Raw genomic sequence first — 27,254 nt, 5'->3', positions numbered from 1 at the left:
TCTCACACCTACCAGGCAAGAAGATTTTCCACTGAGCTCCAAAGTGTGTTTGATACATATAAACAATATAGAATGATTAAATCAGAATCGTTGGTGTTACTGCCTTATTATTGGTAACTCCTTTAAAACTGTATATGTGTATTATATATTTTAGGAATTTTCTACAATAAGTGGTTTCCATATGAAAATATCAATGTGTCTTTAGTGTTAGTTATCCCTCCTGTCTTTTTTTTTTTTTTTTGTTTTTTGAGACAGGGTTTCTCTGTGGCTTTGGAGCCTGTCCTGGAACTCGCTCTGTAGACCAGGCTGGTCTTGAACTCACAGAGATCCGCCTGCCTCTGCCTCCCGAGTGCTGGGATCCCTCCTGTCTTTTACCTTGCCCTTTTATCTCCCTCTCCTTTAAACCCTTCCTGTACCATTATTTCTCTGTAATACTTTATACCACCTTGTTCCATCTCCCTCCCTTGAGAACACCCCCAATCCTGCCTGACATCTACTAATTTCCTGGCTTCTATGAGTATTCCAGATCTAACACAAAGTATCTGATGATTCAAGGCTAGCATCTGAATATGAGAGAAAATACATACTTACCCTTCTGGGTCAGGGTCACCTTTCTCAGAATGATAATTTTCACCTCCATTTATAATTTCTTGTTTCTTAACATCTGAATAATATTCCACTGTTTAAGTAAACCTTCTTTTCTTTATCCACACATCAGCTGATGGCTGTTTTTCTTTCCAGATATTGTGGATATGGATGAGCAGATATCCTTTTAGTAGGATATAGAGTTGTTTGATTATATGCCTAGCAGTGGTATAGATGGATCATGTTATAGAAACTGTTTCTAGCTTTTTGAGGGACCTTCATACCGATTTCTGTTGGCTGTACCAGTTTGCATTATGGCCATCGATAAATAAGTGTTCCTTTTCCTTCACATCGTTTTCAGCATTTGCCAGCATTGGTATTTTGTTTTTTAGCCATTCTCATTGGGGTAAGATAAAATCTGAAGATAATTTTAATTTACATTTTAACCTGATAGCTAGTGAAGCTAAGACATATATTTTTAAACATTTCTCAGCCAATTGTATATTATCTTTTCAGTACTCATGTTTAGTTCCATTTTCCACTTTCTAAAAATTTAATTATGCGTGCGTGTATATGCACATGAATGTGGGTGCTCGCAGAGGCCAGAGGTGTTGAATTCCCTGGAGCTAGAGTTATAGACTAAACAATATGATGCTGGGAATTGAACTCAGATCCTCTTAAAGCACATTACTTGTTCTTAACCACAGAGTCATCTATCCAGTCCTTCCACATCACACTTTTGATTGGGTTTTTGTTTTTTTGATATTGAAAGGTTTTAGTTCTTTGTATGTTGTAGATCTTAACTCTGTCAGATGTATATCTGGCAAGGATTTTTATTCATTTTGTAGGATGCCTCTTCACTTGGATGATGGTGTCCTTTGCTGCATAGAAGATTTTTAGTTTCATGAGGTTCCATTTATTAATAATTTACCTATGCAGTTGGAATCCAATTCAGAAAGCTCTTTTCTGTTCCAGTGAGTTCAAGCATATTCTCTTTGGATTCTTTGAGGTTCTGGGCATGAGGTCTTACCTTAATACCTGGTTGGATTCATGCAAGGTGAGAGGATTTTTGAATCTATATATTTATTTATTAGAAATATTGTCCTATTATCTTTGTTGTTGAGTCTTTGTCTGGCATTAGTATCAGAGTGATAATAACTTTGTAAAAAATGGTTTTTACTTTTTATTCTCTGGAATAATTCTAAGAGTATTAGTGTTCTTCTTTTGAAGGTCTTTTAGAATTCTTATCTGAATCCAACTCTCCTCTGGCCTTTTTTAGTTGAGAAATTATTAATTGCAGTTTCTTTTTCCTTGGATATTATGGGTCTAAAGTTTTAGTTCATCTTGATTTACATACACCATTTCTTTTGGATTTTACAATTTTATGAAATAAAGATTTTGGGAAAAAATTGTAGTTAGGATTCTATGAATTTCCTCAGTGTCTATTATAACTATTATTACTAGATTGGATCCTCTCTTTCCTTTGGCTAATTTGACTAAAGATTTGTTATTCTACTTAATCTTTTCAGTGAGCAAATTCTTTTTTTTAGTTGCATCTTCGTATTTTTTGTTTTTATTTTGTTGTTTTTTCAGATGTTATTTTATTTATCTCTTCATTCATTTGAGACAGGGTCTCACTGTGTTGTCCTGACTAGTCTGGCACTCACAGAGAACCATCTGCCTCTGCTTCCTCTGTGCTGTGATTAAGGCTTCATCTACCACACCAAGTCCTACCTACCCCTTTTGGGTGTTTTTTACTCTTGTTTTTACAAGACCTCTAGGCTCATCATTAATTTATTATTTGATTTCTCACAAAAATATTTTTAATGTAGACATTTAATGCTATGTACTTTTTTTTAAACTTTATTTAACTTTATTTCATGCACATTGGTATAATGATGTTAGATTCTCTTGAATTGGAGCTACAGACAGCTGTGAGCTGCCATGTGGGTGCTGGGAATTGAACCCTGGTCCTCTGGAGGACCAGTCAGTGCTCCTAACCACTGAGCCATCTCACCAGCCCCTGCTATGTACTTTCTTCATTGTGTCCCATATATTTTAGTATTTTCTGTTTTTGTTTATGTTCTAGAACCTTTAAATTTTTCTTCTTGAATTTAATGAATGTCCATTTCCTGCAGTATCTATTCCTCTTGATATCCAGCTTTATTCCATTGTAGTAACAGAATGTATGATATGATTCCAATTTTTGTATATGTTGAGTCTTTCCCTGAGTCCTAATGTATGGTCATTTTGGAGGAATTTTTATAGGCTCCTGGGTCCATGCAGGTGTGTTGGAATATGGTCCAGGAATGGAGCCCTGTGAGGAAAATTCTGAGTGCTTGTGAGAAATCTTTATGAAAAAAAAAATAGACAAGAATCTTATGACCTCAGTTTCTTCAAAACACTGAATTGTTGTTGTAAGGTCTTTTCATGCTCCTCCTAGGTGTAGCAGATAAGAGTGCGTTTACTTCAGCTGTTATCCATATGCCTCTATGGAAGAAAAATATGTTTTTACCACATGTGGCTTGTTCTTGTGATTATACACTTTATTCCCTATGACTCTTCTTAACACTCAGAGTATAAATTGTCTGATGCCCTGAATAGTTTGTCATTGCTTGAGACTTTAGTCTGCCTCATTATTTCCCAAGTTTCACATGCTCCAGAGTGGCAAATACCATGTATTAATCATTAGTATTGCTTTCTTGAATTTTTATCTGATTATTTTTACTTACAAATTTTGTATGTGCATGATGTGTTTTTGTGTGTGGCGTGTGTACTTGATGAGTTTGCAGATATATTTGTGGAGTTGAAGGATGGGGCAGAGAATGAATAAATATGAAGCCCAGGTTCAAGTTGGGTATCTTCCCTTTGTTTTCCACCTTTATATTTTTGAGACATGGTCTCTCTCTGAAATCTGAAACTCAGTGATTTAGCTAAATTGGTTGGCTAGTGAGTTTCAGAGTTCTACCTTTATGTACTTTCCTAGCCGTGGGGCTACAGGCACTTGTGCCATTTTATGTAACCTTTTACTAGATTGCTGGGTATCTAAACTCTCCTCATGTGTGCATGGCAGGTGTCTCACCAATAAAGTTATCTTTCCAGCTCCTATTTTTATGTTTTGAGGCAGTCTCATGAAACCTAGGCAGGTCTGGACTTCTTGGCTCTTCCTCCCTCTGCCTCCCAAGTGCTGGAATAACAAGCATATAACAACTATTCCTGGCTGCTTGATCCCCCTCTCCCCCCACACCCCATAGTTCCATCTTAGTATATGTAAATGTTGCTGGATTTTGTATATTAGTTTTTGATTTAGTTATAATTTTGTATGTTGATTTGTTTTTATAGTGTCTTGTCTTTTTCTTGAGTTTTGACAGTCCTATCAAGTCTGTGGTATAGTTCTTAGTTTTTTTGCTTTATATCCTGTGTGTATAAAACACACACACACACACACACACACACACACACACACACACATATAAAACAGTAATAACATATATATACACACACACACAAACAAACATACATACATACATTATTGTTGTTTGTGGTTTCTGTCCCACCTGGTTTCTGCAGTCATCAAGTCCCAAAGAAATCACACAGAGGTCTACATTAGTTATAGACAGATTGGCCTATTAGCTCAGGTTTCTTATTAACTCTTATAACTTATATTAGTCCATTATTCTTATCTATGTTAGCCACATGGCTTGGTACCTTTTTTCGGCAGGGCAGGTCACATCTTCCTTTCGTGTCTGGGCAGGACTGCAGAGGGAGCTTCCCCCTTACCAGAATTCTCCTGTTTTCATTGTCCCACCTCTATTTCCTGTCTGGTTGACCCGCCTATACTTTCTGCCTGGCTACTGATCTATCAGTGTTTATTTAAAGCGTAATTGACAGAATTGTCCCTCACCACATTATATTACTTGCTAATGACTAAATTTCTTTCTTTTATTTATTTGCATCTTTTTTTTTCTTTCCTGGTTGCTCTGACTGACTTGTAGTATTGTGTTGAACAAACATAGTAAAAAATTTGGCATATGTTTCTAATGTAGATTTAGAGAAAGTGCTTTAAACTTTTCCACATTCAGTATGGTTTTTACTGTTTGTCTTAATGTGGTCTTTATTTATAGCAAGGGAGTTTTCATCAGAAAATTCTGAGTTTTAGCAAACGATTTATAGCTACCCATTTAAATGGTCCTCTGGTTTTTCTACTTTGTTTTCTTGATAACATGTGTCAAGTTTGCTGATTAGCATTTATCTTGCTTATACTGGGAAGTAGTAATTTTTTCTATGTTGTGGGATTCATTTGTTAGTATATATTTTGCAGTTTTGCTGTTTTACTCGTCAGAAATACTGGCCTATAGTCTTCATAGTCCTCTTTCTTCTTTTTCCTCTTCATCCTCTTTCTTTTAAAACTCTTTGTTTCTTTGTGCTGTAATAGTAATTTTAAAGCTGGATGGTGGCACATGCCTTTAATCCCAGCACTTGGGAGGCAGAGGCAGGCAGATCTCTGTTAATTTGAGCATTGTCTGGTCTATAGAGCGAGTTCTAGAACAAGATTCAAAGGTATTGAGAGACCCTGTCTCTAAACAAAACAAAACAAAAAAAAAAAGAGTAATGAATTTCAGGATTGTGTACATTTGGAATAATTTTAGCAGAATTAGCATTATGTCTCTTTAAATATTTACCAGCGAAGCCGTTTGGCCCTGAACTTTTTCTTTGTTAAAAGATTTTCCTAATTTTTATTTTATTAATTTTATTTGGGTTTGGGTTTGTCTTTTTTCTTTTCTTTTTGATTTTTTTTTTTACTAGTTTTATTTTGTTTTTATTTTATTTTATTTGTTCCTAGGTTTTTCTGTGTAGCCCTGGTTACCCTGGATTGCTCTGTGAACCAGGCTGTCCTTGAACTCAGAAATAACACTACCTCTGTCCCTCCAGTGCTGGGATTAAAGGATGTGCCACCACCACCTGATACAATATATTTATTTACTTTTTTATTTTGTTTCCTTCTTTTGGGAGGGGGGCAAATTCTCATGCAGTTCAGGCTGGTCTTGACCTTACTACGTAATTGAGGATGATTCTGAATTTCTAATCTTTCTGCCTCCATCTCCTAAGTACTGCAATTATGGCAGAGTTTTCTGTCCTGCCTGGTCCTGCAGTTGTTCAGTCCCAAAGAAACACACAGAGGTTTACATTAATTATAAACTGGTTGGCCTATTAGCTCAGAATTTCTTATTAACAAATTCTTACATCTTACATTAACCCATAATTCTTGACTGTTATGGGCTTGGTACCTTTTATCAGCAAGGCACTTTCATCTTGCTTCCTCTTTTGCCTGGTTGATGACTGCAGACATAGCCTTTTTTGTCTTCCCAGAATTCCCATGTTATGGTTGCTTGCCTATACTTCCTGCCTGGATATTGACCAATTAGCATTTTGTTAAACCTGTACAAGTGACAAATCTTTACAGAGTACAAGACCATTGTCCTACAGCACTTCCTCCTCCCTTTTTTTCAAAACAAGAACTCTGAATCTAATCTCCTTTGTTCAGCTTTTTTCCTGCCCATTATCCATAACAACTTGTAACCAACACTCTAAACAAAGAAGAACGTCCATAATTCATTTTATGGGAATGTGGGCATAGTTTTCTGGGCTACTTCCTGTTGATTGGGGGTGCTGATAATCTTATGGGAACCTAAAGACAATTTAGGATTATGGCCAAGTTCAGACAAGAATATTCTGTAAGGCTTGATCATCTCAGCCAGCAGTCTTGAGGCTGTTCTGGATGAAGTATAGAGGTCCTCTGAAATGTTGGATCATCTGGGTCATTCACTTCTATTCAATATTATTCGGAGGGTGGTTGGTCTTTCTTGATCAAACCTGAGTTTTCTTAACCCGGAAAGAATCCACAGCCTCTCATTTCCTGTGGAAACAAAAACAAAACCTCTTCTCCAAAGTAACATATCTTTTGGACTTAAATTTTGAAGTCATGGCATTTTCAAAATATATGTTAGATTAATTTAGAAGCATTTATAATCAAATATCTTTTGGCTGCTGTTGCTTCTTCCTCAGTCATCAAACAATTCAAAGACAACACAATAACATACAGTATCTAGATTGCTCTGTGTATTTTCCATCTTTATGTAGCTTTATTTTAAACTCAATTTCTTTTTTCTTTTTGTCCTGGAACTCAGTCTGTAGACCAGGCTGTCCGTGAACTCACAGAGATTTGCCTGCCTCTGCCTCTCAAGTGCTGGAATTAAAAGTGTGTGCCACCATACCTAACTACTTTCCCCTTCTTTTTTTCTCTCCCAAGCCTACATACATTTTTAAACACACTGTAAATTGTTTAGAGCTTTTATTCATTTGAATCTATCTTTACTGTTTATCTTTCTTTCTTTTTTTTTTTTTTTTGTTTTTGTTTTTCGAGACAGGGTTTCTTTGTGGCTTTGGAGCCTGTCCTGGAACTAGCTCTGTAGACCAGGCTGGTCTCGAACTCACAGAGATCCGCCTGCCTCTGCTTCCCGAGTGCTGGGATTAAAGGCGTGCGCCACCATCGCCCTGTGCGCCTTTTTCTGATGGTATGAGATTTTAATTTGCTAAGTGATAGGCTTTGATTAAAGCCATGTCTTTCACCACTGGATCAACCCCATTCCTTTGCTTTTTGAGAGTCTAGCTGCATGGTGGAGGTACTCGCGGGAGCCATGTTTATTGCCACAACTCTATGGCGTTTCAGGGACCCAACCACCGCTAAGAAGTATTGGCTATTCATAAACATCATTTAACTGTTTTGTGGTGGGGCCTCTTAAAAAAAACCTGCAACGTTTTTGCAGCTAAGGCTGAGTCAGGAAGCCTCTTAAATGAAACACACTTGCCTCTAGCTAGCAGAGCCTACCTTTGAAAATACTGTTACCTAGACGCCATGCTTAACCCTTGTTCTGTTATGTTTAGAAATACTTCCTAAACTCTCCCAGGTTTTAAGTACATTCAGTGCCCCATGTTGGGTGCCATTTGTTGACAGAGGTTTCTGTCTTCATGGACAATCAGCATTTTATTAAACCAGTACAAGTGACAAACCTTTACATAGTACAAGACAATTGTTTCACAGTTTATGAGCTTGTGCGATCAGGCGAATTCAATCATATTAATTGTTACTGGTCTATTGAAGTTTTTATTTCTCTGATTTGATCTTGGTATATCTTATATTTCCAGCCATTTATCCTACTTTTTGAAAGCAGGTAGTACTTTTTGTGAGGACTAGGATTGTTAATAAATTCTTAGGTATTATTTTAGGAACCTTATAATAAATTGTATAAATGCTGTTTTTCCAAAACTATTTTCATTAGGATATTTTAAATTTATAATAGTCCTACTTAATTTTTATTATTATGTCTTTGTTAATAATTATAGGTATATTCAGAGTTATTGTGGGTTACTTTTATTCCACTTGTAATAAAATGAATCCTCTACTCAAGTGAGTTACACAAAATTTTTTATTTCCAGATACGTTAAAAAGCATTGTTTACAGTGTGTAATAATAATAATATATTTAAATGTGTCCATACTTCAAAAAATTATTATCCCAGTGGTCACTTGAGTTTTTGGTGATTGTTTTTGATTGAGGAAGTCTTTGCTTGGGTGTTGCTGACTAATTAGGGTAGCAGCTGCTAACTGAAAGAGTGCTTATAGTAATTTCTGAATTTGACAAAGATGTTTGTCACGTGTATTAAGTTTTGTGTAAGGCTTCTTTGTATATTTTAAAGTTCAATTTACCAATATTTATCGAAAATTTAGAGTTCTTTCTTCACAGTTTATATCTTTGTGGGGGATGCGTGTGTGTGAGGGAGATGTCTGTGTGTGGCCATGGCAAACATGGAAATTAGAGGACAACCTTGTGGACTCAGTTTTGTCCTTCTACTGTCATGTGGGGTCTTGGAATTATATCCAGGCTATCAAGCCTGTTCTGCAGGTGCCTTTACCTACAGAGCATTTTGCTTTCCCAGTTTGTAGCAACTTTACTGAGTGTTGATTCCATTTCTAGAAACTTCTTTCTTTGTTTATCTTTAAGAAGCAAGCCACCATCCATTAACTTTTTTTTTTTGTGGGATTATAGTAATTCAAACTTTTAGACTTTGCTTGTTATTTATACCACATATGCCTTATTTCTAATTCTAATTATCCTTTCTGCTTCATAGGTGTTATTTTCTTTATTGTAGTTTTTAAGTTCCCAAAGTCATTAATGGCCACTGGCTTTTCCTAACTATATTTCTGCTTATCTTGATACTCCCATTTTCTAACATAAATGACAAATGTCCTTTACAATATGTAGGTGTTTAGTGTACTTTTTCTAGATCTATCATCAGGATGACTCTCTGGGGCATTTTTGCCTCAGTATTTCATAAATTGAAAGATTCAAAAGCTAAAATAGTTCCTAACTCATAGGTTACTGAATATTACTTTAGTAGGCATGAAATTAATCTCATTATACATTTCCATCCTTGCTCTAAGATGAACAGTTAATTGTCAGCGAGTGGTACTAATTCAAAAGGAATCTTTCATTGCCCTCTGAACAGTAGATCTGAACCGTGGACATAAAATACTCAGTAAACCAGATTGTAAACAGATATGCTGTCAGTCATGCATTGCTCTATTAATAGATCACAGGCAGAGTCAATTTAGTATAATTTTGAGGAGCCTCAAGATTTTCAGAATGGTAATTGTGCATTGACTTTAGCTTAAAGTCATCATTTGTATCAACCCTTGACAAGACAGTCAATCTTTCCTTTAGCCTCTGAAAGCAGACATCCTCTATAGCTATGAAAAGTTCCTGATGGCATTTTGTTCCTATATGAAGCTGTTTAATCTACAATACAAATTCATTATGTATTGACTGAGGGTTGGTTCAATGTTTAAATCAGTTGACACACAAGCATGAGGAGTCGGGGTTATTTTCTCAAAATATGTTAATGCCAGGTGAGCTTGGTAGCCTGCTTGTAATTTCAGTTCCAGGAGACAGAAATAGATTGTCCCTAGCTGGAGGCTGGCTGTAGCCTTATCTGCAGGTTCTGTGTTTGATTGAGAGAGTCCCTGCTTCAGTGTCTATGTAGAAGAAGAATTTAGGATTTTCAGATGAAAAGAAAGAAATGCTGCTTGGTAGGACTAGGTTTACTTCAGAGTAAACAGAATAACACTGTCATCTGAGAAGATGAAGGCACAGACTTCTTTTACAGGTTAGGGCTGTCGTGTTGGGAAGGGACCTGAGCCTTATTTCAGTTTAACCAGTAGTCTTACTGCTTAAACAAGAATGTGCAGGAATGGGATGAGTAGTGTCAGGAAGTTAACTTTGGGGAATTGAAATTGTTAGCCACAGGGAGTCTGGGGTATTCTGACTGAAATTGTATTGCCCAGGGGCTTGAAGGATACTTTTGTACTTCTTATGAGTACCATTCTCCAAATATCAAGCCTTTATGCATATACACACTAACAGGCCCCTACATGCATATTGCCCCCCCCCATAAAACACAAATACATATATATCACATACACAGAAATGTAAAAAGGAAATAAAAGTATGTCGTTTAGTCTTCTTTGATCATTTTGGTTAGATATTTTAGATAACATAGAAAAGTTTCGCATTAACACCACTTCAACTTTGTACTTTTCTATTGTGGGATGATGTGTGTGTGTGTGTGTGTGTGTGTGTGTGTGTGTGTGTGTGTGTGTGTATTGTTGCATGGGGGGTAGATTCATGTGTGTGTGCAGGTACATATGTGTTCACACTTAAGATGAAGACTTGAGGTCAGGTGTGGTTCCTCAGGTAACTTAGGTTTTTCAGCCAAGGTCTGTGGTTTGTCCTAGAACTTGTTGATTAAGCTAGATGGATAGCCAGCAAACCCCAGTGATCTTCCCATCCCCACCTCCCTATTCCTGAGACAAGCTCACATTACCACCCTTAGCTTTTAACATTTATTTATTTATTTTTAAAGCAGAAGGTTTTAGGCTCAAACTCATATCTTCAATAGGCAAGCACTTTACAAATTGAAAGATTTCCCCAGCTTGTAATTGACATCTTTCCTTAAACCTCCTTAGCTAGTCTGTTAGATTCAAACTCATTTACTGCTCCTTACTCCTCAGGCATTTACAGACAGTTGCAGCCTTATAATGGATCAGGCTTTGTACTAAGAGACCATTGTTGCTGCTTTAGTTTGTCTCATCCACTAAACCTTTTTCCATCACCAATGCCATTGTACTTTTTTAAAAATTTGCATATTTATTTCATCAGCACTTTTAACTTCCTCAAGAGCATATACTTTGCATCGAAACATGATTGAACTCTTTGGTTCAAGAGGTCCTGTCTTTTTGCCTTTCTCAGCCTATTACATATCTTTTATAACATACGGTCATTTGACTTTTAATTTGGGTGAGATGATGAACACCTTTAATCTGAGCACCCAGGAGGCAGGTCTTAACGTTCAAGTTCAACCTGAATTATATAGTTATTTCCTGACTGACCGTAGCTGCACAGTGAAATCTTGCCTTAAAAAGATAGAAGGAAACAGATACAATCCCGTGTCATCTATAAAGAAAAACAAACCTTTTGATTTTAAATAAGGGACTTGGGCTTCTTAAACACTGAGCTGTTGTTGTGGGATTGTTAATGGACTCAATTTTAGTATACAGCTCAGGAAACATGAAAGTTTAGAGAGAAAAGGGATAATGTTCAGTCATTGGAGCTGTCAGGGCATAGCAAATATTTAGCAATGTTACCATTTTGTGTGCTTGGAATTCATATTACCTAAAATAATAGCAGTATCAGTAGCAAGTGTTATTACAGTCAACATAATAATAAAAATTAAAATGTTTTGAAATAATTATTTTTAGTATGTGTTTAAGATGTTTCATGTAAGTAAGTATATAGTATTGGAATATGATAGCAATGTGCTTTCTCAAATCACAGCTGCCACATTCTTATGTGGTATGAGAAATGGAATAAAATTCCTATCATTTCTAAATAGACACATGATATGGTGTAATGATTATAACATTGTGATCTGACTGATATATCATCATTTCTGACTATGGCCATCATTTTCTTGGTGATCTTATTTTTTTTTTTTTTTGATTTTTCGAGACAGGGTTTCTCCGTAGCTTTTTTTGGTTCCTGTCCTGGAACTAGCTCTTGTAGACCAGGCTGGCCTCAAACTCACAGAGATCCACCTGCCTCCGCCTCCCGAGTGCTGGGATTAAAGGCGTGCGCCACCACCACCCGGCTTTCTTGGTGATCTTTATGCAGTAGGACTTAGACTGACATTTTTATACATTTGTCTCAGGAAACTAAACCTCAGCTTTTCGCTTGGAGTAAAGATTTGTATCCAGTTGTCTATGCAATTCTTCATAGACCACAGAGCTTTTTCATGAGTGAAATTCCTAAGCTTATCTCCTGCTTAACACTTTTGTACAGGGTTAAGTTTCCTCTACAGTTAGTTGCCCAGGAACTAAGAATCCCCACCCTTCGTTTGCTGTTTCTCTCACTTAGCAAATCTATAAAAATGATTTGGCAGATTTTTTTCATTGCTTCTAACCTATAAGCTCCCATTATGCTTTTGTCACATTTATGAGGCTTGTTCCTTATTTCTGGGTGCTTTTTCAGAATGTTCCCTGAATTTTGTTGGTTATATTTTGTACCCAATATCTACATAGCCTCCACCCTTCCCTATTTTAATTGTTGCACATGTCATTCTTTTTCATTGATATATTCCCTAAGGGTGGCATTTACTGTTACAAATCCTCCTCATGTGTGTATGTTGGTGTACATTGTTTTTATATCCTTTATGTTACTGTCATCTAACATAGTGTAGTCATCCCTTTGTATCTCCGCGGATACCTATTCTAATACGTTCCAGGGCTAATGGATCCCTGAATGCTTGACTCTTTTTTATGTAAAGTGGTATAATTTTTGCATTTTTCCTCCTGAATATTTAGTCAGATTCACAGATCATAAAACTTAGTGCAGTTTAACTGGCATGTAGATAGATATCACAGTGTTTTGCTATTGGAAATGATAGCTCTCTCTGTGTGTCTGTGTGTTCAGTATAGGTTTTTTGTTTTTTTGAGACGAGGTTTTATTGTAGAGCCCTAGCTAGCCTGGTACTCACTATGTAGACAAAGCTGGCTTTGCACTCCCAGAGAGCCCACCTGCCTCTGCCTCCTAAGTGCTAGGATTAAGGGTTTGAGCCACCATGCCGGGGTGCCAATTTACTTCTAATACTCTATTTGTTATGTCTATTTTTGAAATGAAGATGATGGTGTGTCTTAGTTAGGGTTTCTATGCTATGAAAAGACACCATGACCATAACAATTCTTATAAAGGAAAGCATTCAAAGTGGTGACATACAGTTTCAGTGGTTCAGTCCATCATCATCATGGCGTGGAGGCATGGTGCTGGAGAAGTAGCTGAGACTCCTGTGTTGAAGGAACTGCGGGCTACGTTCCCGCCACCCAGCTCCCAGCCACCTGTCTAGCCTATGCCCCAAAATAACGGCACACAAACTGTATTCATATCAACACTGCTTGGCCCATTTCTATTAATGTGTATAGCACCATGAGGTGCGCTTACCAGGAAGATTCTAGCCTATGTCCATCCTGGGTTGGAGCTTCATCGCGTCTGCCCTGGAGAAGAGCGGCATCATGTCTGAGCTCACTTCCTCTTCCTCCCAGCATTCTGTTCTATTTATTCCGCCTACCTAATTTTCTGTCCTTTCAGGGCCAAGGCAGTTTCTTTATTTAACCAATGACCTTCCTCCATCACTCCTGCATCTTTCAGGCATCAGGAAATGATCTGAAAGTCACAGTGAGGGAAGCTTGAGCAATAAAGACATCAAAGCCTGTCCCCACAGTGACACAGTTTCTTCAACAAGATCACACCTCTTAATAGTGACATCCTTTATGAGGTTTTAGGGGCAGTTGCATTCAAATGACCACATTCCCACTCCCTGGACCCCCTAAACTTGTAACAATATCATAATGCAAAATGTATTTAGTCCAACTTCAAAAGTTCATAGTCTATCACAGTCACAACAGTGTTTAAAAGTCCAAAGTTCAAAGTCTCTTCTGAGATGCATGCAATCTCTTAGCTGTATTTTGCCTAAAATCAAAATAGAAAAACAGATCACATAACTTCTAATATATAATGAATGACATAAGATATAATGCAGGGAAGGGAGCATAGTGAGGAAATACTGGCCAAAGCAAGACTAACAACCAGCCCGTAAACTCCAAACTCTGCATCTCCATGCCTGATTTCAAAATGCTCTTCAGATCTCCCATTCCTTTCAGCTTTGCTGACAGTGAAACACCTTTTTTCTCTTGGGCTGGTTTTATTCTGTGTTAGCAACTTTCCTTGGCCAATATCCCATGGCTCAGGTATCTCCAACATTTTGGAGTCTAAGGCAATCCAGGCTTCAACTTCACAGCTTCGCACAAATGACTTCTCTGGGCCTCCATTCAGGAATACCTCAGACACATTCTTGGACTCAGCAGGTTTCTTAGATGAAGGGGCAAATTCCATAACCCATTTCTTTATCCTTAACTCTAAAGCCAGAACCAGGTGTCCTAAGCTTCCAAGTTCTGCTGCTTACTGGGGCTGGAACTTGGTGCCCTCATTCAATTATATCTTCACCAGCTTTCTGTCCTTTACTGCCTAAACCTGTCTATCCTAAAGGTGGATCCATTGTCCAGGCTGCCCTCAAACTCAGAGCTCTGCCAACCTATGTCTTCCCAGTGCTGGAATTAAAGGTGTGCACCACCACACCTGACTCTTAAGCCTTTTTTTCCCCCTTTCCTCCCTTCCCCTCCCCTCTTCTCCTCTCTCCTCCCCTCCTCTCTCCTCCCCTCCTCTCTCCTTCCCTCCCTTCCCCTTCCCTTCTCTCCCTTCCCCCCTCAGCCATCCTCTCCCCTTCCCCCCCTCTTTTTCTCCTTTGATACCTACCCATTGAGTGAGCCCCCCACAGTTCAAATAACTCTTAGCAACACTTCCATTCTCTGTCTGGTAGCCCATTAATCAGTGCTTAAAGCATTCTATTGCTTTCCTAACCCAAAGGTGCAAAGTCCAAATTCCTCCAAAGAAAAAGATGGTTCAGCCTATTGCAACAGAAACTCATACCCGGTACCACTTTCTGTCTTAGGGGTTTCTATTGCTGTGAAGAGACACCATGACCACAGCAACTCCTTTATAGGAAAATGTTTACTTGAGGTCGACTTACAGTTCAGAAGTTTAGTCCATTAGCATCATATTATGACATGGTAGTGTATAGACAGACATGGTGCTAGAGAAGTAGCTGAAAGGCCTCTATCTTGCAGGCAACAGGAAATGATCTGAAAGTCACACTGAGAGATGCTTGAGCACATGAGACCTCAAAGCCTGCCCCCACAGTAGTACGCTTCCTTCAACAAGGATCTACTATAGCAAGGTCACACCTCCTCATAGTACCATTCTCTATGACTTTATGGGGGCCAATTACATTCAAACTACCACATGGTGTGATTATGACAATTCTGAAGATATAATTCTGACTGGAAGTCTATGCCTTCACATATTTTCAATATTACTGAATCTTATTATTGGCCTAGGCTAATAGGAGATGTAAATTTAAAAAACTTTTATATCATAAGCAGTTTATCTCTATGGGATAGCGAATGCAAAGAGATAAGTAATAACAGACATATGATTTCAATAATAAAATTTGTAACTTATAAATTGTGTAATATTCTTGTTTAAAACTATTTTATATTAAAGTTTTATATTTATTTTGCAATGCATTCCATAATTATTTATATCTTATTTTATTGGAATATACAGTGTTTTTTTTCTACCTGTTGTTTCCTTTTTCTTCTATTATAGTTAGTGCTACAAGGATGATCTTACTTTACTCTGTCCAAAAGCAAACCATGGCCTTACATTCTAATATTTTGTTGAGTCTCCTGATTCTAACCAAATATACATATCAATTTCAAGGTAGGATCTTGCTATTGTTTCAAGATAGGATTTTGCTATTCATTTCATATTAGCCTCAAATTATCAGCAGTCCTCCTGGTTCAGCCTCCTCAATGCTGGAATCATAGATGAATGCTATCACATTAGTCTATCTATGACTTTTGTTTAATTTTTTGTCTTTCTTGAAACCTCTTTCTATATTTTAATTATGCCACTCTTCATAATACTAGCAGACTAATTTATAAATTAATGAAGTACCACCATGCATCTTATTCTTCTGTGAAATGTTTCCTGATTACTATTGTTAATCTTCCCTTCTTTAGAAGCCCTTCCAGAACTTATTTGAAAATAAGTTTCAATGGAATGTAAATATATTAAAGTTTGATTTCTTTTGTTGTTATGCATGTAACTATATATAACTACACACAGAGAACATGCAGTTTTCCATTGAATCATGAGTTTCCTTAAACTTTTGCTGCTGATGATATAGAATGCTTGGGATTACAAACACTTTGCCATTATGCCGGGGATAGTTGACATTCTCTTTAAAATTACAGCTGTGTGTTTTTCTCTATGTCTTGTTATTATATATATGTAATGATTTTGTGTTAAGCTACCCCAGAACATGTCACCATACACTAGTTGTAGTTAGATAGCCACAATTTTCATACTCAGAATTCATATACTGTTGTGTGAATAGGGCATAAGGATAAAGAGTGCTTTATGAATCTCTGTATTACTAGCCCTGTGAATTGCAAATCTTTCTTATTATGTTATTTATGTAATATGAAGCATAAGAGTTTATTTTTTATCCCTGCATTAATTATATTTCTTGCTTTGACTAAATGCTTGACAAAGTTAACGGAAGAAGAAAGGGTTGGTTCATTTTGACCTATACTTTGAAGGAATACTGAATCCGTTAAGTGAGTAAAGATAATATGTAAACATTTTTAACTTGCTCACTTGTCTATTTATATGTGTTTAAAGAAAAAATTATCATAAAAAATTAAATCTTTTAAAGATATATGTTAATAATTATTGGGGATGGGCCTATGAGTTGGTTCAGTGGGTAAAGGTACTTGCTATGGCTAAGCTGAGATCCTCAGTTCAAAATCTGGAATCCACATGATGGAAAGAGAGAACCAACTCCTGCAACTTGCCCTCTGACCTTGATGTGTACTCTACAGACACATATTAAATAAATTCAAAATATATTTTTTTAAAACATTGGGAATGGTTAAACTTGTCAGCTGTAGTAGTAACTCAGGAGGTTGGACACAGACACAAGTTTGATAAGGCTATTAAGTATTATCTTACAAAAGTACTTTTTAAGTTAAAAAATTTTACTAGCAAACCCCATCTTGAACGAGTTATTGTTAAGAGCTATTGTTACTGTTGTCAGTGTGGCAGCAGCTGTGTCAGTTTTGTCACTGTTCAGCTGCTGCAGCTCTGGTTACCACTCTCTAGACTGCACATTTGCCACTAGCAGAGCCGCACAGTTTCTGTGGCTCCTCTTCTCCCACCAATAAGCCGTAAGGATGGCAGTAGAGTTTCCTCGGATGTACCATTGTTACAGGCTTTTTGAGGTTCTGCTTTTGGTTTTGCCTTTTGTATTTGTCAACATAGTCTATTCTGTGGTCACTATTGTTCCCTTTTATTTATTCCTAGCTATCAGAGAAAGTTAGCAAGACAATCTTTGTTTTTTGGGAGCCTAATGTTGTAATCTAGGGAGAGTCAGCCAAAAAAGTGTCTCCCAACCAGCTCATTGGATGTGCCACATGACCTGCATATATAATAAGAAGAGGGGAATCTACAGTAGTTACAGTAGGCCTTCATGTAACTGTAGGATTACATTTACATCATTCAGTGTACTGTAACCTTTTATACCTTCACAATGGTCTTTCTGCTAAGAGAAAGTATTACTTCTCTGGATAGAGTAGTCATCTAGAGTTTTCTGTGACTTGTAGTGACAGAAATGGTAGTGAATGGTAATGTCAGAGACTACACCTTTAGGATAGCAGTTCTCAACTTGTGGGTCAACACCCCTATGGAGGTTGAACTACTCTTTTTCATATGGATCCCCTAAGACCATCAGAAAAGACATTTGTAGCATGAATTCTAGTTGGTCTTAATAATAAATACCCAGAGTCAGATATAGGGGTTAATGCTGAAGATCAGAGAAGCAGAGCAGCCAGCCACAAGAGAGTTCTTTTCTCTACCAATGCTCAGACTGAAGAGGCAATCCTTTCCTCAGGCAGCTTTTCCAGATTCCCATCTGTCTCCACCTAACCTCAGACTGCAGTAAACTTATCTCTTCTGCCCAGCCACATCACTCCTGTCTCCACCTCCCTAGTAGTGCTTGGATTAAAGGTGTGGGGTCCCAAACCTTTGTGTGAGCTCTATTTCTCTTTTAGTCACATTCAGTCTTGCGTAGCCCAAGATGACCTTGAACTAACAGAGATCCCTCTGCTTCTCTCACCCTAAATCCTGGGATTAAAGGTGTATGCCACCAGTTCCTGGCCTCTTGTGGCTTACTTAGCTCTGCGCTCTGATCTTCAGGCAAGGTTTATTTGTTAAAACACAGTCAAGATATCACCACACACATATTTACATTACAATTCATAACAGCAGCAAAATTACAATTATGAAATAGTAATGAAAATAATTTTATGGTTTGGAGTCACCACAACATATTAGAAACATAAAGAAAATGTCACTGCTTTGAAGGCTTATAGTCTCAGGGAATAGTGTTCCACGACAGTGTTTTTAATCTTTTCCCTGTACTTTCTTTGAATAATTACTTTCTGAATAAACAAACAAATAAACCATGAATTATAGATTTACTTCAGTGTATTGTTTGAATCATTCAAATTTATTAGATGAGCTTTTTCTTAAAGGCTACTGCATTTTTCACAAAGATATATTTGTTTATTCCTTTTTTTTGAAAATTCGGTATTTTTAAAATTACTTTTTTCCTTTTTTATTGGAAATAGATTTTCTTCATAAAATGTATTCTGATTATGGTTTTACCATCCCCGACTTGTCACAGATCCTCCTCACTTTTTCACTGTCTTAGGGTTTCTTTTGCTGTGAAGAGACACCGTAACCACAATGACCACAGCAGCTATAAAGGTAAAACATTCAATTGGGGTGGCTTACATTTTCAGAGGTTCAGTTCATTTTCATCATGGTGTAACAAAATGGTATGCAGATAGACATGGTGCTGGAGTAGTAGCCAAGTGCCCGATATCTTGACTTGCCAGCAATAGAAAATGTGGTCTGAGACACTGGGTAGTATCTTGGATATATGAGACCTCAAAGGCTGTTTCCACAGTGACACTCTTCCTCCAACAAGGCCACACCTTTCAATAGTGCCAGTCTCTTTGGGGGCCATTTTCTTTCAATCCATCCAAATTCACCCCTTCTCTCTCTCTCATTAGGATATAAGCTATCATCTTAAAGTAATAATAAGATAAAATAAAAACAAGTAGCCAGAGTAACAGAAACACACATGCACACATGCATGCTCCCCTTTTACAAATTAGTAAAAAGAACCATAGAAAAAGCCAAAGAAACACATAGATTCTGAGACACACACATTCACGCATATAGAAAACTCATAAATATGAAATGAGCAACCATAATACATAAGCAAAAGATCAGAAAGGCTTTAAAAAAAAGAAAAAGTCCTCCAACTAAACATTGTGAGACACAAAACCTCCAAAAATATCATTGAGTTTGTTTTGTGTTGATCATCTAATGCTGGTCATAGGGCCTGCCCTTAATGGTGGTTTGTATATCCAATGAGTCTCCCTTGGAGAAAAGTAAGTTTTCCTTTGTGAGCGGTTATCAAATTCCTGGGTAAGGGATGGACCCTCTTGTTTACTTGGACCCTCTATGGCTTACATCTGTGTGGGCCCTGTGAATGCTGCCGCAGTCTGTGAGTTTATATGTGGGTCTGGCCTGTCGTGCTTAGAAGGCCTTGTTTTCCTTCACGTCCTCCATCCTTTTCTGCTTCCTCTCTGGAAGACTTCCCTGAGCCCTGTGGGCAGAGATTTGATGGAGATAGCTATTTAGGACTGAGTGTTCCAAGGTCTCTCACTCTCTGCACATTGCTTGGTTGTTCCCATGTACTGCATGAAGAAGCTTCTCTGATGATGGATGAACAGTATAGCAGAAGGATATTAGTAGTCATTTTATATATCAAGATTACGTTACGAAGCTGTGTCTCTCTGTCTGCAGATCTGGTTCTAAGGATTTTTATCACCTAAGAATTGAAAGTATTTGGGAAAATGTTAGGTATACAGCCCAATGTAGAGTTCTTGCTTAGCATATTCAAAGCTCTGGATTCAGTCTCTAACACCACAATGGTGATGGGGATGGACATAGCTATTTATACAATATTAATATTATATTATGTGTTATAGTTACAGGTACACCCATTTTTTTTCAGTACTTTTATTCTATTACCCTATATTGTATGAGCATCATATGAGCTCTATACACTTGAGTGCATATTTTCCAGGGACAAGGACATTGTATTAAGTATTATATACTTCTCAAAACCAGGTTATTTAAAATTGATACCATAATTTAATTAACTAGCTATACTCAAAATTTACTAATTATTTTGGTTTCTAGATTCCAGTCTTGGGTCCAACCATATACTAAGTATTCTACTTGTTACATGCTCTGTTTCTTTTTCTTTGCAGCATGTCTTTATTCAGCCTTGGTATGTTTAAAAAAATAAAGGCAAGGACATTAGTTTGATCATCCTTTTTTGTATTTATTTGATTCAACTTATGAGTATTTGGTAATATTATTCCACAATTAACATCTGGCTCTTAAACTGGTATGTGAACCTTCTTTTGGGGAGACAGTCACACATCTATTCACTCCAAATAGGTCATTGAACATAAAATTACACTTACGTAGTTTGGCGTACCAATGCATTTAATTAGAGTTATTTGATAGCTTGGAGGGAGGTTATTTACAGGCAACTTATAAGCAACTAAACTACTGAGAACTCCCCCACACTCCCAGCAACTATTAACTGTTTATAATATACTTACTGTGGGAGTCTTTTGAGCATCCTCACCTAGCAATCTTCCATCACATCGTTGAAGATGGGCTTAGTGTTCTTTGTCAACCCCTACCCTCCTCTGGCATGAAAAAAAAAAAAGAAGAGATTAAAAAAAGAAAAGAAAGAAAAGCTGCTCATCAGCAAGTTAATGACTAACTTCATGCACTGGAATGTAACAGCTTTAAAGAAAAGTTAAGGTATTTTCTAGGTGTTACTGTAGATGGTTTATAAAATACATTAATAGTAAAAATAAAATGATCAGATGTCTACATAAATAACAAAATTAATAGAGAGCATATTCTCTGTAGACTAGGTTGGAACTCAGGGATCCACCTGCCTCTGCCTCTTGAGTGCTGGGATTAGGTGTGCACCACCACTTCCCGACTTGTTGCTTCTTACGAATGAGTTGGTGACTCAGGTAGTGCTAGGAGGGCTTGATATCGTGCCAAGTTGACAAACTTCTCAGTCATGTAGAGAACTTTCCTCCCCACTCCGCTGTGCTGTGTAGTGATTCTACAGTGTCCTGTGTTTATAAAGGCTAATACTGCAACAGATGGCAATAGAATAATGTTTACAGGGGCTAGCTCCAGCATTTTAAAGTAAGATAAGTAAAGATAGATTTGGAGATAAGAGGCAGAAAATTTGTTGTTGGGACAGGGCTCTAATGAATTACTCCAGAAAGTATGATGACTGAAAAGATGCTTTACCAAGACCTCTGGTTAACACCAACTGGCAACGAATATAGCATAGGAAAGGAAAAAAAAAAAATAACTGAGGGAAAAGGAAGAAAATTGTGTGAATTTTTAAAGAATTTTAGAAAACTCTTTACGTAGTGAGTTTGAGGTTAGCCTGAGCTATATGAGATTGTGTCTGAGAAAAACAAAAGAGAGAAGTAATTGGGAGCAGGCTGTACTGGTGATTAAATAAAATCTGTTTTTTTAATATTACATTAAGTAAAATTGATGTTGGTTAGTTTGACGCAATTGGGTAAAGTGACAGGCACATTTCCCATATTACCCCTGGCTTTAAGATACAGTGGTGGTAGGTAGTATTAATGTTGGAAAATCTGACGGCCTAGGGATGAATATATCTCAGTTGGCATGTACAAAGCCCTGGTTTCTGTACCCACATGCCTGTAATTAATCAGTACCTGGGAGAGAAAAGGAGGATCTAGGAGTTTAGAGTTTGTTTTGTTTTGTTTTTAGCAACATAATGAGTTTGGGCTTAGCTTTGGCTATATGAGATTGTGTCTTATAAAAACAAAAGAGAGAAATAATTGGGTACAGGAGGTAGGGGAAATTTAGGCTACATTAGGAAGTATTTTGGCTCTACTGTATTTCCGGTATCTTGAATAGTTCCAAGAATGCCCACCAAGTATTTGTTGAAATGACAAATTTTTGAGTAATTCAGCAGAGAAAGAAATTAGAATTGCAGAATTTCCCAGGAATGTTTTAGTGAACCAAAATTCTCAGGATGCAGGAGAGTATATTGAAGAAGATGTAAAGATGGAAAAATCAAGAGTAGACATGGTTAAATCATTAAATATTGTTATACAAATATCTGAGATTTTATTTTCATATCTCTATGAACTTAAATTTTGATGTTTGTACTATGTTTTTATCACAAAATTTTTAATTGTTTTTGTTTAGGGATTTATATATTTTTGACCTCTTATTTCAAAACATCTTTATATGATCAAACAGTTTGAGATTATGTTTATATAAATCAGAAATAAGTCTGCATTCATTATAATTTTTCTTTTCTTTTCATTCAGTCTACAAATAAGAAACCTCGAAAATCCCCAGGAGAAAAGAGCAGAATTGAAGCTGGGATTAGAGGAATAGGTCGTGGAAGAGCTAATGGACACCCTCAACAGAACGGTGAAGGAGATCCTGTCACATTATTTGAGGTGGTGAAACTGGGGAAAAGTGCAATGCAGGTAATTTTTGGATGTTTCTATTTCTTGTATGAACCATGACAATCTTTGTAGGGTTTTCTAGTGTATACATCGACACTTCATGTACACTCTGTGTGTCATTGTCTGTGTTTTTGTACCCAGGGTCTTAAATATTCTGAGCATGTGCTCTACCACTTAAATATTCCTCTAACTTCTGTATAACTTATATTTGAACCAAAAAGTTATTCTTTGTAGGTTTTTTTGGTTCAGTTTGCTTATTTTGAAGGTATTCTTTGAGTTTTACTAAACAAAATTACTAATAGGAAATGCCCAAGAGTCTTTCTGTTACTTTGTTCTAGTTTTCGAACGTGATTTGATATGGGTAATGCAGATTTCAGCTTATTTGAAAGAAGAGTATATGTGTGGGTGTGTCTCTTGTCTGTCTATCTCGGAACATCAGGTCCTCATGCTTGTACAGTAAGTTCAGTGTTAATTGAGTCATCTCCTTAGTCCAGTTTGATCTTTTAGAAACTTTTTTATGTTTCATTTATTCAAAAATGAATTGTTTGGTAATCTATGATTTTATTGAAAACTTTATTGTAAAGATAAACCATAGTTATTTTACTGTTCCTTTAGCATGCTGTTACATTATTTTTCTATTAAAATATATTAATTGTTCATGTTTATTTCTGAACATTATCATTTAAAAATGTCATAGGTGAAATATTTTGCTTCATGGGTTTTTTCTTAACTTAATAAATAAATATTATATTTCTTTCCAAATATTAATCTTCCACCCTTCATAGGTGGAATAGTATAGGAAGTATTAAAATGCACAAGAAACCTGAAAGTGTGTTTTGTCAAATATCCTGAGTGTGGAATTTGAGATTATGTTTATATAAATCAGAATTTATATAATATCCTGAGTGTGGAATACAAATTTGAAGTCCACATTCTGGTGGCTTGGCAGAAAGCTCACGAGATTGAGGACAGCCTGTGCTACATAGTTCAATTCTGCCAGAAGAACATATAAATAACCCAGTAATAAAAAAGAAGTGAGCTGGGAGCGGGGGTGCACACCTTTAATCCCAGCACTCAAGAGGCAGGGAAGTGGATCTCTGTGCTTTGAAGGCCAGCCTGGTTTACTGAGCTAGTTCTAGGCTGGCCAGCTCTACCAAAAGAAATCCTGACTTGAAAAAAACAAGCAAAAAACCAACGTGTTCTGTTTCATTATTTTGGTGTTTTATATTTAAAAATTATTTGATAACTTAAATCAGTATTATTTTTATTTCCATTTCCTTGACAACCAATGGTTAACCATAAGCTAAATCTTTATTTAATTTCTCATTTGCTAATTTTAAAATTTGTGCTTTCAATTTTAATGTGAAAAAATTTTAGATAATTTATGAAATAGTTACATTCAGCATCAATATAGTTTGCCACTAGTTTACCTTTTATTTTTCATTTGTATTTTGTTTTGAAGCCCTTAGAGGAATATACTTTATATTGTCTCTTTTGCATATCTTGTGTATGTTGGTCTATGTATTTGTGTGGACAGGAAACAATGTGAATTATACTGGTTAAGATTTTTTATTGCACAATGAAGACTAAAGTCTCAGTTATCCAAAGCAGTAGATGTTTGTCTGTGCATTATATTAGTGTATTTTAAAACCAAGTGCTTTTTAGTCACTAAGTTTGACCGTGTAGTCATCATACTTTCAGAGAAGAATATTAACATGCTACAGAAGTACTGATTTTTAAAATATTTTCTTCTCAATTTTTACCAGAAAGAAAATATAAGAACTGAAGTGAATTTCATATAAATTTAGAATTTTACATTTTTCATGTTAAACTTCATTTGCATAAATATTTTAACACATATTACAGCTTTGTGCTAAAATTAAGATTGAAAAAGCATTTATTATCTATATTTTTATCAAATTGGCTTGGTGTGGTAATGTATACTCATAAGCTATTTATTTATTTTAATTTTGTGTGTATGTATGTGTGTTGGTGGTAGGGTGTGCACATGCAAGTACAGATGTCTGAAATTTTGCAAGAAAGTATCAGATCCCTTGGAGTGGAGATTTTAATCCGTCTGAGGTGGCTGCTAGGCACAAGCACAAGCACTCTTTACTGCTGACCCATCCCTCTAGTCCTATTATCATGTTTTAATACAGGTTCTGGGAATTATACATTGGTTCTTTTGCATATATAGCAGCCAGTTTATCAAATGACTTACCTACCCAGTCATAAAATCCTATTTATATGTTAAACAAAATATTGACCAAGGCAATATTTTGCGTAATATTTTTATATCGCTTTTCTACCATATTTTCTGACTATGGATTGTGAGTCAGGACACCAAATTTCTCAGAGTTTAATTTTGATTCAATATTTCAAATTTAATGTTTATTTTCAACTTTTATTCACTATGTTTTAAAGTTATTTATAATTTAGTACTCATTTTATTTTTACTTGGTATATTGAGATTAATGTTACAAACTGGTCATTTTGTTTTTCATACTGCAACTTATTGGTGGTCATTTTACTGTGAATTTGACTTCTGATTTTTCAGATTTATTTGTCTTTCACAGTCCCTAACCATGATTTATTAAACAGGTTTAATTTTCTTTCCATATAAAATTATAATATTATACTTCTAAAATAGTGCTTTTGGTCATTTTTTTATACCTCTAAAATGTAAATATGGGATTGTTCTGTAACAAATTTTTGTGCATGGTTCCTGAATCAAGGTCATGCATGTTTAAATTATTGACAAGAACCTTCCTCAAAAATGACATTGCAGTTTTGCTATTTGTTACCTACCCACTTCAAAGGTAAAATCATGATAAAATGTCCTACAGAGAGTATAAAAGCCACGCGTGCTTTGTAGTCTTGTAATCAAAGACGGAGGCTGAATCTACATGAGGGGTTAGAGCTGTACCCTATCTCTAGCAAACATTGGGGTGAGGGAATAGGCAATGTTAGTGAGTTTGGAAATATACAATGTATATGTGTTTTGTATAGAAGAATACTGTGTAGTTTGTAGAGAAGAATTCCACAAATGAAGAGAATTTTGGGTTATCATAGAAAAGCACTTAATGGTAGTCAGGAACTTGACATTTTCAGGTTAAAAGAACTTAGATTTCTCCCTAAAAAATGAGAATATAAAGGTTTGTTTCAAAAATAAGGACCTTAGTATACTTTACTACATTGGAAGCTCAAATGCTACTAGACAAGTTTAGACTTATAGTGACCTTATAATGTAGTTATATTCTATTTGTAATCTAACAAATAAAACTTGCCTGAAGATAAGACTGCAGTATAGCATGACTAATAAAAACATAGAGACAGATTATTGAGGTTCACCTCAAAGGTCAGAAAAGCAAAACAGCCAGCCACCGGCTCTTATCTCTACCTCCATAACGTGGCTACTGGAATTAAAGGTATGTGATGTTTTTTAGTCAGTAAGAGGCCTATTCATAAGTTAAGGGGCATTGAATTCCAGGAGTGAGTTTTCTTCATAATAAGATTTTACTTCTCTTTTCTGTGCATAAGTTGGCTTTTCTTTATATGTCATGCCATCAGATACTTGTTGTGCATAGGCAATTTTGAAAGGCTCATGATATGGAGCTACTTTTATAATAAAACAAGGTCATCCCAATTGACCAAGTTGGTTTCAGTTTATTTCCTGGTCAGTTTTATGTCATAGTGACACAAACTAGAATCATCGGTGAGACTGGCTTTAAGCGAGCCTGTAGGGCATTTTCTTAATTAGTAATTGATGGGGTTGGATATGGCCCTTTGTTGGTGGTGCTAATCCTGGGCTGGTAGGCCTAGGTTCTATAAGAAACATGGCTGAGGAAGCCATGAAAAGCATGGCCTCTGCATTAGTTCCTGTTTTCAGGTTCCTGCCCTGTTTGAGTCCTTGTCATGGATACCTTCCTTGATGAACTGACTAGAAAGTGGACGTTTTTTGTTTGTTTTGGATTTTCAAGACAGGGTTTCTCCGTAGCTTTTTGGTTCCTGTCCTGGAACTAGCTCTTGTAGACCAGGCTGGCCTTGAACTCACAGAGATCCACCTGCCTCTGCCTCCCGAGTGCTGGGATTAAAGGTGTGCGCCACCACCGCCCAGCTGTTGGTTTGGTTTTTGTTTCTCTATAGCTTTAGAGCCTGTCTTAGAACTAGCACTTGTAGACCAGGCTGGCCTCGAACTCACAGAGATCCACCTGCCTCTACCTCCCGAGTGCTGGGATTAAATGCGTGCACCATCACCACCCGGCTTAAAGTGAAAGATTAAGCCAAGTAAACCCCCTTTCCTCCCCTATTTGTTTTTCATTGTAGTATTTCATTGCAGTGATTAGAAACTTTAACATTAGTCAGTTATAGGTAGTCTTGTAGTTTAGTTTGCCTGATTTTGTTTTTCCGATACAGTGTTTCTCTCTGTAGTTTTGGTTGTCCTGGAACTGACTCTGTAGACCAGGCTGCCCTCGAACTCAGAGATCTGCCTCCCTCTGCCTCTACAGTACTGAGATTAAAGGAGTGAGCCATCACTCCCAGTTTAGTGGATTTTTTTCCTATTTGTAGCAATCACATGATGTCCTTCTGTAATACTTTTCTGAGATTTTATCCATTTTTAGGTATTGTACTGTTTGCTTATTTCTATCTTTCTCTAGTTGCTCTCATTTCCATCCTTCAAT

At 36.6% G+C, this 27,254-nt stretch overlaps 1 protein-coding gene across 2 annotated transcripts in view; it reads left to right on the top strand.

The window, feature by feature from the left end:
- Stag1 (stromal antigen 1) overlaps nucleotides 1-27,254 on the top strand; it is a 324,334-nt gene that overhangs the window by 85,941 nt on the left and 211,139 nt on the right. For both annotated transcript variants that reach the window (XM_041677069.1, XM_041677068.1), the window contains exon 4: nucleotides 22,429-22,593. In XM_041677069.1, the coding sequence (XP_041533003.1) occupies nucleotides 22,429-22,593 (165 nt within the window). The remainder of the gene's footprint in view (nucleotides 1-22,428; nucleotides 22,594-27,254) is intronic.

The sequence above is a fragment of the Microtus oregoni genome, unplaced genomic scaffold (genome assembly GCF_018167655.1).
Source record: "Microtus oregoni isolate MIOR12 unplaced genomic scaffold, Mior012 000028F_ref0000031, whole genome shotgun sequence".
Classification (NCBI taxonomy): Eukaryota; Metazoa; Chordata; class Mammalia; order Rodentia; family Cricetidae; genus Microtus; species Microtus oregoni.
Note: the sequence above shows the minus strand (reverse complement) of the source record. Positions and strands in the feature narration are given on the sequence as shown.